At 36.3% G+C, this 13,575-nt stretch overlaps 1 protein-coding gene across 6 annotated transcripts in view; it reads right to left on the bottom strand.

The window, feature by feature from the left end:
• Positions 1-13,575, bottom strand: part of LOC148952312 (uncharacterized) — a 233,018-nt gene that overhangs the window by 51,133 nt on the left and 168,310 nt on the right. For all 6 annotated transcript variants that reach the window (XM_089088923.1, XM_089088924.1, XM_089088926.1 and 3 more), the window contains one exon: positions 8,517-8,681. In XM_089088923.1, coding sequence (XP_088945049.1) covers positions 8,517-8,681 — 165 coding nt within the window. The remainder of the gene's footprint in view (positions 1-8,516; positions 8,682-13,575) is intronic.

The raw sequence follows: 13,575 nt of genomic DNA, 5'->3' as shown, positions 1-13,575 counted from the left end.
ACAACCACGTCTCCTCCAAACCCGTACGCTGGTGGGTTGTGGTTGGCACCGCTGCCTTGATATGGCTCAAAATCATACACATATTCAGACACTCCAGCCCGAACCCAAATTTTTAAACCCCACTTAGTTGGTTTAGATGCCATATACTACTTGAGGCTGCTTCTTCCCTTGAAGGCGACCATCATCTCGTGTATTGAACTGTATTCTTCATCGGTCAGTGCTGCTTTGAAAGAGTTGCGCAACATCTCCATAAATGGGCGGATCTTGTAGTATTTGTCACCATCAGGGCTACTTTGTTGAGTAGTGAAATGTAAACATTGTCTGATCTTTTTGATTTTTTTGCTTGAAATATAATCAGCAACCTGAGGTAGCCTCAGGCTATTTGACCAGTAGTTTTCAATTCTTGGGTATCCAACATAGCTCATTATCAGAAGGCATCCAACATAGATGCGTAGTTCTGCTGATGTAAAATTCAACTCATACCCTTTTTGTGACCATGCGTAAACTTTAGACTCCCTGACGACCATTGCAAGAATTTCGTCGGAAAGAAGTCCCTCAAAGAAATCGACAGGAGCCGACTCGTTGCTGAAATTGAGCAAGACCCGACCATCACCGGTGAATGGAAGAACCGACTCTGCTAGAGGATTATCGACATTGGCTCTCCAAATACGTCGTCTGGCCTTGACCGGTTTAGACTTCGGGTTGTCTCGTGGAACTTTGGTTTTAGCTGCAATCCCACTGTTAGACTGTGAAGGAGTGGTCTGTGATCTTCCATCTGAAACTGAACTGTTGACAACAGGGTCTGCTTGCGACATCGCAAAAGAAGCAGAACTATTGGGCTCCGTGCTTGGGCTTTTCCTTTTCCTCGTATAAGTTCTAGCAACACGCTGGACAGATGGTTCCGTTCGATCAGGTTCCGCTACCTCGTGGTCTACACTGTCTTCGTCTGTAGCTCTCTCTTGCGTATCTCTAGCCGCTGGGCTCGATCCTGTAACGAGTTGGACGTCCTCTTCTTCACATAAAGGCTGCCAAGTGAGATCTCTGCCATCTTATTTGTCGGAGGAAAGATTTGATTGGTCTGAATCGATTCCATTGTCACTATCGTCTTCAAACATGATTTTCATAATTTCTTCATCATTCCTGATTTTTTGCCGACTCATCTGTAAAGAACAGAAGCTTTACTAGTTTGCGAGCACAAGGTACAAGCAGGGACAAAAGAACAGTAGTGTTACCTGTGGCATTCTACGGAAACTATACGGAACGAAAACTATACAGAAAGCTGGCGGTAATGGGCAATGTCCTCATGTGGGGACAGAAGGAAAATAGATGGCTCAACTGTATGAAATTTTCAGAAGTTGAAAAAATAACTCTGACACTTCTAAGGGTACGAATTCTCTGAAAAAAAATTCCCGAATTCCCCAGGTCAGCGATAATGTCTATAAAATAAAGAAAAAGTGGAGTTACCTTGCAAATCCTTGATAAAACTCAAATTACAATTTTCTGCTAAAATGGCAGGAAGAAAGCACAGCTTATCCGGTAGACGGCTCTTCAGGGACGTTTATGGAAGAGTCGGCAATCAGATGGCACCAGGGAACATATGTTAAAAGCTCAGCTTTGGGTAAAGAGGGGGTTACAATTAAGTGTCCTCAAAACCAACCAGCGCCCGCGAGAGGGTTAAGCAGCCCCAGAAGGTTTTTCCGGCGGGCGATTTTAGTGGATTTTGGATATGTTGTTCAGCGACTTTTTCTGAACATTTTGGTGTAAAAAAACCTTTTTTTGCAATTTTGTCCGGGTCGAACCACTTTTCTCCGTACTTTTACTGGACTATAAGTGAAAGATATTCCCCCTAGAGGGATTAAACCAAGGCATTCAATATAAATATTAAATACTTCACTACTACCGCAATGAGTTTGACTTGTCAGGTGGAGCTAGCACAATAAAATGGAATCATAGTAGCTCCGTTAGTTTATACTTTTAACTAGAATGGTATGTCATTCATACACTAATTTATCCATAAAAGGAGAATTAATGTTACCAGGACAAAGGCGGAGTAAAAGGAACCAGTCCAATTTCCACCTCTCTCCCAAAATTGCTTTATTAGTTCCGTTATTAGGGTATACTTTAGAAAAAAACACATGCTAATTTTAGCTACAGATAATTTTAGCCTAACTTTCAAAAATCAGCTCTTTTATCAAGGGAAACTCATACTTGTCCTATCTATTATGTTTTATGCAGAAAAAATATAGATAAAAATTAAATGGTTTTACCCGGTCCTATCTTCAATAAATAAAACAAAATTTAAATGAAATTGGAGAGCACCATTAAAAATTAAAATGAACGAAAATTATTCTTTACAATAGGAGGGCTTCTATCCCTTTCTAGCCTCCCCCCACTTATAAGCCCCTTATTATATAGCATAATTCTTATTCGTTTTAAGCTGTAATATATGTACTTACTTTCATTTGACAAAAAATTGTTTGTTTTTATTTAATTTCTTTTCATTTTTAATTCTAAATATGAGAGGAGCCCCTTTCCCAGCCATCCCTGTCCTTTATTTTAAAGTTTAGTCTTGCTTAAAAAACAATGCTTTGAAAGAGGATTTCCCTAAAAAAAAGGAAGATTTATTTTTTAGGGGTAAGGTAAAGGTAAAGAATACGGCATTGGACTTTACAGTCCCTACCGGCGGTGCTGATCTCCGTTTCTTGGCCCTTCAGCCAGAAAGTGCAATGGAGAGTTGGGGGCCAACCAGTTCCCATGTTGAGCTTACAGAGTCACGCCACTAAGCCCCGTCCCTAACCAAATAATTGGATACACTAGGATTTGAGCCCTCACCCTCTCGGATAGAGAATCCTAAATCCAGCGCACCAATCCACTCTGCTAGGACGGCTATTCGGGGGGGGGGCTGAAATATTAAAATAATCTTTCAGATTACGGTGTACATTTTTCTAGAGAAGAATTTGTCGGAAAAACACTGCTCCTGGGGATATCCCTCACTTCTCACTTACGCCTTTGTGCAGGTAAGAGTAATTTTGAATAATGTTGCACAAAAAATAATAAAAATAATAATAATATGATAATAAAATAAAGGCTAATCAGCATAATTAGATTTCTACAGAAAGTAATCTACAATGCGTTACAATTTTCAACGTGCTTCATACTTGTTGTGAGGAATCTCGTCAGTCGCGTCCTAGTATCTTGTAAATGTAATCTTTTACTTCCTACCAAAACTATTTTAGCATTAACAAGGGAGCCACTATCGTGTTAGCATTCATACTACTTTCATAGTACAGATATATTATTCCAAACTACGGAATGCAAGGGGTTAATTTCCCTCTCCATAGCTACCGAAACAACCCCTTAGAAAAAGCCAAAAAATTTGGCGTTAAAATTTAACTTTACGAGGTCTAGCCACCTTCCTCCCCCCAAAAACACAGATATCCCCCCTCTCAAACTAACTAGTATGCAATAGCGCCATACTGCATAACAGATAGTAATACTGCGTATATTTTCAATACGCACAATCGCCCTTTATTTCGTATGGACTGTGCATGCGTATAGAGACGAATGTGACAGGGCGTGGCAGTAAAACCTCTTAAGCGGAGGATATGAAAACATTAATTATTTTGTAGCCGATTTACTACCTCATAATTTTCATCTGATAGCATATCGATCCTGTAAAGGCTAAACGGTGTATTTTGCGAAATAAAATGGTAGAAATAGGCACTTTTCTATGCTAAGATCTTAAATTTGTAGGATAAGTGCATTATTTATCCCTAACTGCATATCGATTGACTATCTCAGAATTTTATCTCGGCAGCATTTTGGCCCTGTTCGGACATGAATTTTTTGTCTGTAGCACAAAATTACAGAAATTGGTGCTTTCCTTTTGCACAATCTATTTTGTTACTGTAAAAGGGCTTTAGAAATCTTAATTTTCATTTGAATGAACCCTCTTCACTATTCTGCGGCCAACATTTCGGAATCAAAGGCCCTTGGAAAAAATCAAACAAACAAACAAAGAAACACATCCGATATTAAAAGAACAATTTCATGTGTTCCCATTTAGGAATTTGAAGCTTCTACTATAGTTCTTAGATATGTTGAATATTATTAGTCAATTTTCATCAAGATTCCTGCTGTCACCAATGACTCAAATCAAATGTTTCAAATCAAATCAAATGACTCAAATCAAAAAATTTTAATCTTTAATATTTTCAACATGAGTCAAGATTTATAACTGTTTTAATGAATTTTGACTCTCCAAAATTTCTTCTCCTAAAACAACTCCTGTATATATTAAAAAAATTAGGCTATCTACTGCTAAACTGTTTAGCATCTCTTAATGAAAATTAAAATGCCATTCTATTGATTTTTTTTTCTTTTTTCATGGAGCTTTGTTCTAGACGAACGAGTTACTGTGTATTTATTGTAGTTATTTCTTTCTTTTTAAATTAATTTTTAAGAAAATGGGAAAATTTTCTGTTTATGAAGAATAATGATATTTATGAAGTTGATATAATAATGTTATAATGATATAATAATGTTTATGAAGAATGTATAATGAAGTTTGATCCTTATTTCCCTATAAAGATGATAAATTTACATATAGGAAATCATTTTATCAAAGAATAACTACAATAAGAATCAAAGAATTTATAAAGATAAAATCCAATTTATGAAGCGTCAACTGTGCAAAAATAAAAGATCAAATAACATTCATATTAACTGCTTCAGTCAAAAAACAATCCTGCTAAGACTTCTTAGTTTAGAGCATTGAACTAAAATATTCATAGACACCACATCCATAGTTACTTAGGGTGGCGAATGTGGTTCACTAGTCTTAATTGCGTGACACCCAAGTATCACTCTAGTGGACCACTGCACTTGCGCACTATCAATGAGCAAACGCATATATGATGGGTAGGCTATTAGAAACCGTCACAGAAGTGTCAAATTGAAAACAGAGGAATCTTAAAATTCCAACTCGACAAAGAGGGTTTTCATTGGCTGTCAGTGACGCTTTGGCTAAAGCCATAAAATACCACTTTTCCTTTCAACAATTTTATGTCAGGGGAAAAGATCTTTGATTAGCTGAAAGTGATGTCATGCTGTCACTTTCATCAACCAGTTTGTACGAGCCTGAGAAAATTTGCCTGATCGTCGAAAATTTTTTAGATAGTCATTTTGATCAGAATAGTTGAAAAGTCCAGTAACTGTGTCTTTTGGGATAACTTGACCCCTAACAGCCCCTGGGGAAAGGTCTGTGAGTCATGAAACTTGCCCATTGTTTACGAATAGCATTTACTGTTGGGAGGTATACATACCTTTTTTGGGGAGGGATGTGAAATACTGCTAGGTGATTTTCCACGGGGAGAATTTTGTATGTTGGGGGACGTTTCCGGCGGGTGAACATTCCAGGGAAAATTTTACACTGGGGAATTTGCCCGAATTCCAACACGGAATTCTTTTTATTTGTCTTACTTTCACTTTGCCGACTCAGTTTTATATGTGGAGGTGTTGAAGGGAGTTGTCCGGGAGGAAATTAAATTTTTAACGAGTTGGAATTGTCTAGATTATCTTTCCAGTGGCTGGGATTTTCGACGGTAGAAATCCTTCATAGGAGAGTTTTCCACAGGACAACTCCAGAGGGAATTTTCAGCGGGAGCAACTTTCTAGTAGGGACCGGGGGGGGGGGGGAGTCGCGGGAAAACTTTTCTTCGGAGGAGGGGATTTTCTTGCAAGATTTTAAAAACAATCAGAAACTAAAATCGTTTCAAATAAAAGTGCGTTAAGAATTTTTTTTTTTTTACCAGAAATCGTCTGAAAGAAATTTTCCGAGGGTAATTTTCAGCTAGAATGGAACTGTCTGGGGGAAATTTTCCAGGCAGGGGGGTATTTTACGTGGGAAGAACTTTTCATGGAGAGATTTTCCGTAGAAGGAAGGAATTCTCCATGGAGGGGGAGATGGATTTCCGGCATTCTTTAAACAAGATCAGAAATTAAATAAAAAAACAAGTTTTTTCGACTGAAAGTAAGGAGCAACATAAAAACTTGAAACAAACAGAAACTATTACGTATCTGAGGGGCTTGTCCCCTCCTCAATACCTCGCTCTTTACGCTAAAGCTATTTTCAGAAGTTTTCTTATTTAATTCCATTAAAAACTTCCATTAATGTATGTGCGCACTGACAGTGCGTAACAGCATTGGTCCAAAATAGCAATACTTGTGTTCCATATTTGAAATGACTGCGATACTTGTGGACCACGTTTAAAACCCTATTACGACTCGTTTAATTACCAAACTGTTCACACTTGAAAACAGCAAATACAGATCGATAGAAGTTACTAACAAGAAAAGCAAGCTTTACAATCGGGTACGATAGGTGGTTTCACCAAACTGCCAATTATCGGAGACTAGGTTTACTGATGAACGTATTTGCACTAAGCACGATAGCATTGTAAATGAGACAACCTTAGAATCTTCATTCCCTTTTTAATTAGTTTTTTTTTTAGTTGAGATTTACCCGTTCATGGTTGTTGGTGTAAAAAAAAATGCACAGGATTCACAAAAAAAAAAAAAAAAAAAAAAAAAAAAAAAAAAAAAAAAAAAACACAAAAGTACGATTGTAATCCTCAAAATTACTCTGTGGGAAGAAATATGCCCAATAATCTCCTTTTTAAGCAAATCTTGAAGCAACATACTACAGTCGTTGGTATGATTCTAGGTTACTTGTCAGCAGTGAGGGTGTTTGGTCCATAGAGTTGATCAACACTTCTTCAGGGACAAGACTGTTTCATCAGATAAAGAGAAGCCGAGAAGATTATTTACATTCTTGGCAAAGATGGCAGTAGCTCTCTAATAGATCCTAGGCTAGTACTTAGTGGTACCTACCACGCTCAGACATGTTTGCAAACCCCCCGTTTATTTAACCAAAGCCAACTATATCTAAGGAATCCTATATTTTCTTGTTCAAATGTTTTTTTCCCAAGTGACAAGGCCAAACAATTTTATTTGCATTCCAAAAAGCGTTCCAATGCCGTGTCTGGAAGTCCAGATTACACTGCATCTTTTTTGTTCATTCACTCTGCGATGAAGCGATAGGACCGGTCAAAAAAAAAAAAAAAAAAAAAAAAAAAAAAAAAAAAAAAAAAAAAAAAAGACAAAAATTTTGCCTCCTTGGAACTCAATTATTTCTTTGAAATATATTTCTTTGGATACTTGAATTCGGAATATTCTATAGTGATTCAATTTAATCAGGCTTGTTAAACCGTTTTAATCGTGTCTTACCTACAGAATACCTAGGAAGCATTATTGAAAACAAACGGGTTCGTTATAGAAAGAATGCATGTCTCGCATAGGCTTGGCAACAAATGTTTTAAATTGGATTAAAAAAATTGACAGGACATTAATTCCCGAAACGGGACATCGAAATGAAGAACAACAGGGTCAGGTTATGGCAATTGTTTTTTTTAAATAGACCCAATCTCAAATATATAAATCCAAAAAACAAAAATAATCAAGCTCTCATAAAAAAATATCACCCACTAATGTCTTGAAAGTCAAACTCATTAACAAATCTTAAGGATGATTGATCAAAGAATACATAAGAAAAAACTTCAATGGAATTTTCAAGATGGAGGAGGATGAGTTGTCGCGAGAACACCTAACGCTGCGCATAACAGTAACACTTCTACCTTTCAACACGTTCCTACAACGCGATTGGAAGAGCTTGCTAACAGGAGCATGCAGAAGAGAAGACAAGACACTCTTAGTCGATGTCTTTAGCACCTCAAAAATTGATACTGAGTGAGTTGTTCTTGATAAAGCTGGGGTGGCTGTTCACCCCTATTCTCAAGCTTGCGTGCAAGCATGATACTGTCAGCACACTTTTAGGTTTGAAGTAGAATAATGTTACTTAACGGTTGATGTGATCCTGATATTCCTAATGTAGTATTCATTTTCTTATTTTGACATTAATTCTGAGCAGAAATTTTATCAAAATAACTCGTAAAACCAACGCCCCTTCAAAGGCCCAATTTTATGGAATCCAGGGCTAATTTAGTATAGCTAAATGCTTTCTATGCTCAAAACACAGAAAGTCCATTGAATTTGTTCAGAAATTCCTGGCACTTGACAGTCTTGCTGTTGTTCTTGAGCTGTGAAATTGATCCTAAGGGATGAATAATCGTAGCTAACATTATTAAAGGGGAGTGGGCTATATTATTTTAGTTTTATTTAGTTAATGTCATTTTAGTTTTATTTTGAGCTTTAAATCTAGCGCAAAACAACTCGATGCTTGAAAGTTAGAAGAGCCTTTTTTATTTTAAAGGTAGGCTACATAGTACACAAGACGCGTCTAAAAATTTAGAGAAGTACATCCGCGTAGCGTCTCTTCATCGATCTGGGACTCAAACAGAGCTACGTACCTGAACCATCTAATTTATAACAGTGTGAAATATGGATTAACAAGTTTTGATTATATGGGATAAGCAAATTTAGATTATATTGCTACTTACCAACAGAAAAATGTGAAATGATGCAAACAGCAAACGCTGAATTTTGCTGCTTTGAAGTAGTCCATTCAGCCTCCTTTAATCCGACATTCCAAGCTAAGAAACCAGGAATGACGTTTACCGCTTCTAGTGCAACGAAACTTATGTTTGATGTCCAGATAATATTACCTATAAAGAAAATGAGTTGTTTAATAATAATGGTCTCATAGTCCTTTTGACTATTAAATACAAACAAACCAGTTTTTCAAATGAAATTAAGGAGCGAAATTCAAATTTAAAATAAATGTAAATTATTCTCTACATGAGGGGGCTTTCCCCCCTCATCCCCACCCTTTATAAAGAAATTGTGTGCTGTTTTCACTGAATGTACATCAAATGTAGTTAATAGGTGGCTGTAAGTGTTTATTTTCTGATTGCTATTTTTAATAGTTTAACTGAAAATTTTATTGTTTAAAGCAAATGAATTAATTCATGAATTAATTCTTTTAATACCCATCAATGAAAGAAACAGATGGAGCACAAAAAAAAAAAAAAAAAAAAAACACAAGGCACTAATTCTTCTGACACAAACAAAACTAAAAGACAACGACGAGAAACCAATGTCGACTACTGTTGTAAAACCTTGGCCCATGGGTGGGACTTGACAGACAACTTATATCGATCAATTTGCGACAGAACCGCTTCATCAGGGTTGGTAACACTGTATTAGCTCGTAATATACCCATTGCTTGTCCATGGTGATAAGCACAGGAAACAATTCACATACTTGTAGTACAGTGCACCTAATTTCAGTTTATCTGTAGCCGTAATAATGCGCCAAAACGGGCTACGGTAAAGATATTGAGGCAAAACCATAGCATTGTACACTTGGGCCAACAGACAACGGTCAAACTTCCGCTTATACAAATACGCATCAATACGCTCTTCTATTCTTGACGCACTGTGAAAAAGATGTCTTTTTCCTATTCCAACTGTCATTGTGCTAGAGCAGTCCGTCTTAAACCATTAGGGGCAAAACCTCAAACTTTAGCTTAGAGGTCAGAGGATTGAGGAGGGAACAGGCTCCATCACACAAAAATAACTTCTATTCTTTTTTAATGCTATACCCAGGGTTATCCTAAATATGTGGAAGGATGCCACCCCCTCAAACTCCACTATTGGCATAAAGTTTAACTTTCGCCGAGCAATGCTTCAATAGAAAGAAGTCGTTTAGAGCATTTGCTTTTCGAAATAAACAATAATTAAAAAAAAACATCTTCTCCATCAAAAGAGGAGAGCTTCGACCCTTTCAGCACCCGTATTGTTTGTCCATCCTATATCCATCCAAATATATATATATATATATATATATATATATATATATATATATATATATATATATATATATATATATATATATATATATATATATATATATATATATATATATATATATATATATATATAATGTTAGGGAGATCAGAGGTAAAATTTGGAATCATTTGAATAATCGTTACATTCATTTGAAGCACTCTTTATAGAGAGTAAGAAAATATGACCTAAAACGCTTTTTTTGGAAAATTAGGTGTCCCCTCTCCACAAATGAGTCCGCTGAATCTGTCGGCCCAAACTTTAATAGACGTTTTGCAACTATGCGATACTCTATAGCCGCTAGTTTTGTTGCTAAAATGACCTGTAATAACGGATTGTTTATTTGTGAACAACAAGACGAATGGTATATCAAACGCATGAGTGGCCTCGGAGATTGTGAGGCTGTGTAAATATAGCCGAACAAAAGTAAATTACGTTCATTATAATTTTGGCCCTAATGGAGCTAAAATGCCAAAGTCCGGCCTTTCTGAAAGCTAGAAAACTGAAGGCTAACTGAAAGCTAGAAAACTTAAACTTAATAATGCGATTTTGAGGATTCAAGCACCTCCTCCCCTCTCACAAAATTTTCCCTCAGAATGGAGGGAGATTAAAAGAGAAGGATTAAATTCTACCCCCTCCCTCTTCACCCCCCCCCCCCATTCAATATTTATCTCTCTGGCTAACTGAAAGTTCGAAAACTTGAACTTAACAATACAATTTTGAGGATTCAGACACCTTCTTCACCTCTCATGAAGGTACTCCTTAGAAAGAAGGGAGATTAGGGGAGTAGGCTTGAATTCTACCCCCCTCCCTCTGCCCCCCCAATTCAATATTTATCTCGGGGCTAACTGAAAGTAAGAAAACTTGAACTTAACGATATAATTCTGAGGATTCAGGCACCCCCTTCCCCTCTCTCCCTCCTTCATAATAGCGGATGTGGAATTCTACTCCACTGTACAAGACTTTCTGAAGCCTCAAATGAGTAAACTCAGTCTAATGGAGCTTTGGAATAGTTGTGTATATGAACTGTTTGTTTGTATTGAGTATGTACACCTTTGGCCCTCTTTTGATCAAATATGTTGTTTGGTGCCACAAGATGGTGGAGGACACTGCTTGGCCATGGCACAATCTCTTTTACTGCTTAAAAGAGAACCAAATAAATTTTGTTGTAGAATAAGGTTAAAAACTGCATCCAGAAAAAATTTTTCGGACCTATCACAAAATGACTTATAAGACATTTTGTAAATAATGTAAAACTCAAATGCCAATATTTATTATCAAACAGTTCGTGGTAACGATCTGTAAGTAAGGAAACTCTAAAAATCTGTAAGTAACCGAAACTCTAAAAATCGGAATTTTGATACCAATAGATACATCAGAAGAATCAGATTTTTATGCTGATTTTAAATATATAAGTTTCATCAAACCCATCAAAAGTTACGCCTGAGAAAATTTGCCTTATTTTCGAAAAAAAGGGGAAACAACCCCTAAAAGTCATAGAACTCTAGTGAAAATCACACCACCAGATTTAGCGTATCAGAGAACCCTACTATAGAGGTCTCAAGCTCCTATCTGCAAAAATGTGGAATTTTGTATTTTTTGCCAGAAGAAAGATCACGGATGCGTGTTTATTTGTTTTTTTATTTATTTTTTTCTTATTTTTTATTTTCCCAGGGGTGATCGTATCGATCCAGTAGTCCTAGAATATCCTGAAAGGGCTCATTCGAACGGAAATTAAAAGTTCTAGTACCCTTTTTAAGCGACCAAAAAAATTGGAGGGCAACTTGGCCCCCTCCCACACTCATTTTTTTCCCGAAGTCACCCAATGAAAATTTTGAGATAGCCATTTTGTTCACCATAGTCGAAAACCTAAATAATATGTTTTTGAAGATGACTTAATCCCTCAGAGTTCCTGAGGGACGGGCTGCAAGTTATAAACTTTGCTCATTGTTTACACATAGTATTGGTTATTGGGAAGTATACAGGTGTTTTCCGGAGGAATTTTTTTCTAGTGGTGAGTCGGGGTCGGAGTAGGGGTTACGGGGGAGGATCTAACCATGGGGGATATTTCCTTGGGGGAAGGAACATTTCCATGAAGGGGGCGCCAGATTTCGCAGCATTATTTAAAAAAAGATCAGAAATTAAATAAAAAAAACAAGTTTTTTTCAACTGAAAGTAAGGAGCAACATTAAAACTTAGAACGAACAGAAGTTATTACGTATATGAGAGGGTTCGCCCCCGAGTCAATACCACGCTCTTTACGCTAAAGTTTTTTAGTACTTTCAAAAGAGCTATCTATTCTAATTAAGCGGCCTTTGTGATTCAGGGGTTTGTGATTCGAACAAAATTCAAACTTTAGCGTAAAGAGCGAGGTATTGACTACGGAGCGAACTCCCTAATATACGTAATAAAAAGATACGAATATAGAAATTCGTTACGTAAGTTAAGTCGCAAGTATCGTCAGAGAAAAATTTTGAAAAAGTCAATTACCCAAAAAAAGGAAAATTAAAATGCGAATTACTTTTTAATTATTCATGTACGGTGAGCCAAAGTGAGATATGCATTAAATCAAAAACGTTCCGAAATTAACTAAAAAAAACAAGTTTTTTTAACTGAAAGTAAGGAGCGACATTAAAACTTAGAACGAACAGAAATTATTCTGTATATGAAAGGGGCTGTCCCCTCCTCAACGCCTCGCTTTTTACGCAAAATTTTGACTCCGTCTCGCAACTTTATTTTTTAAAACAATAAAAAACATTAGCGTAAAGAGCGAGGCGTTGAGGAGGGGACAATTTCTGTTCGTTTTAAGTTTTAATGTCGCTCCTTACTTTCAGTTAAAAAAACTTGTTTTTTTTAGTTAATTAAATATATGAAACAACTTTACTTTAAATATCTTGAAAGATACATCATGATCTAGCGGTAAGCGGTAAGACCCAAAGGACGCCTACCCTTTTTGATAGAATTAATGGTTTCAGGTCTCATCGACGGTAGATTTTTCATAGCAAGTTTAGTTATTGTATAACACATGATTAAATACAAAACCAAATTGACAATTTAGCACTAACATACGAAAAACCAATTGAAAATTTGAATTAAAGAAATTGAATATCAAAATAAGCGAAGGGCTTACTCTTAAATAAATATCAATTTAATACTTATGAATACAAATTAAAAAGGCATTTCTCCCTTTTCAAAGTAAGAGCGAACGGGCCAAGTATTTCGTATTTTTTCACAATTATTTCTCTCTCTCTATCTATCTTCCTATCTCTCTTTCTGTCTCTCTATCTCAGTCGCTCTCTATCTCTCTAAAAAAAATGACTGCTAGTTTGTTTATACTAAAAGCTTTATGCATGGAAGTAACCTAACAATAACGTACTTTCTTAGAGAATATGTTATGCAAAAGGCTGCACTTATTTCTTATTGTTAGGCATCTTAACTTTTAGGCTAAGATTGTAATTAGGCCTTTGCCATTCAAAGTTTAATGTATAGGACTTTTGTTGTTTAATTTAGATTTCCACCTAAGTTTAACCGAGTTTATAGACTTGTCAAAGTTGGAGGTTATAGTAAGTTTCAAAAAGGCTCACGGTTGCTGGGAATTCACTTCCAATTATTCACGAAATATACGACTTATGAAGATGACTTAAATTTTCAAAATCAAGGGATTAAATGAGTTATATTTGAGAAGTTTGGAGATTGGAAGGGAGAATGAACA

Source organism: Artemia sp. Qi Xiang Cuo, chromosome 5 (assembly GCF_049724085.1).
Source record: "Artemia sp. Qi Xiang Cuo chromosome 5, ASM4972408v1, whole genome shotgun sequence".
Lineage (NCBI taxonomy): Eukaryota > Metazoa > Arthropoda > Branchiopoda > Anostraca > Artemiidae > Artemia > Artemia sp. Qi Xiang Cuo.
Note: the sequence above shows the minus strand (reverse complement) of the source record. Positions and strands in the feature narration are given on the sequence as shown.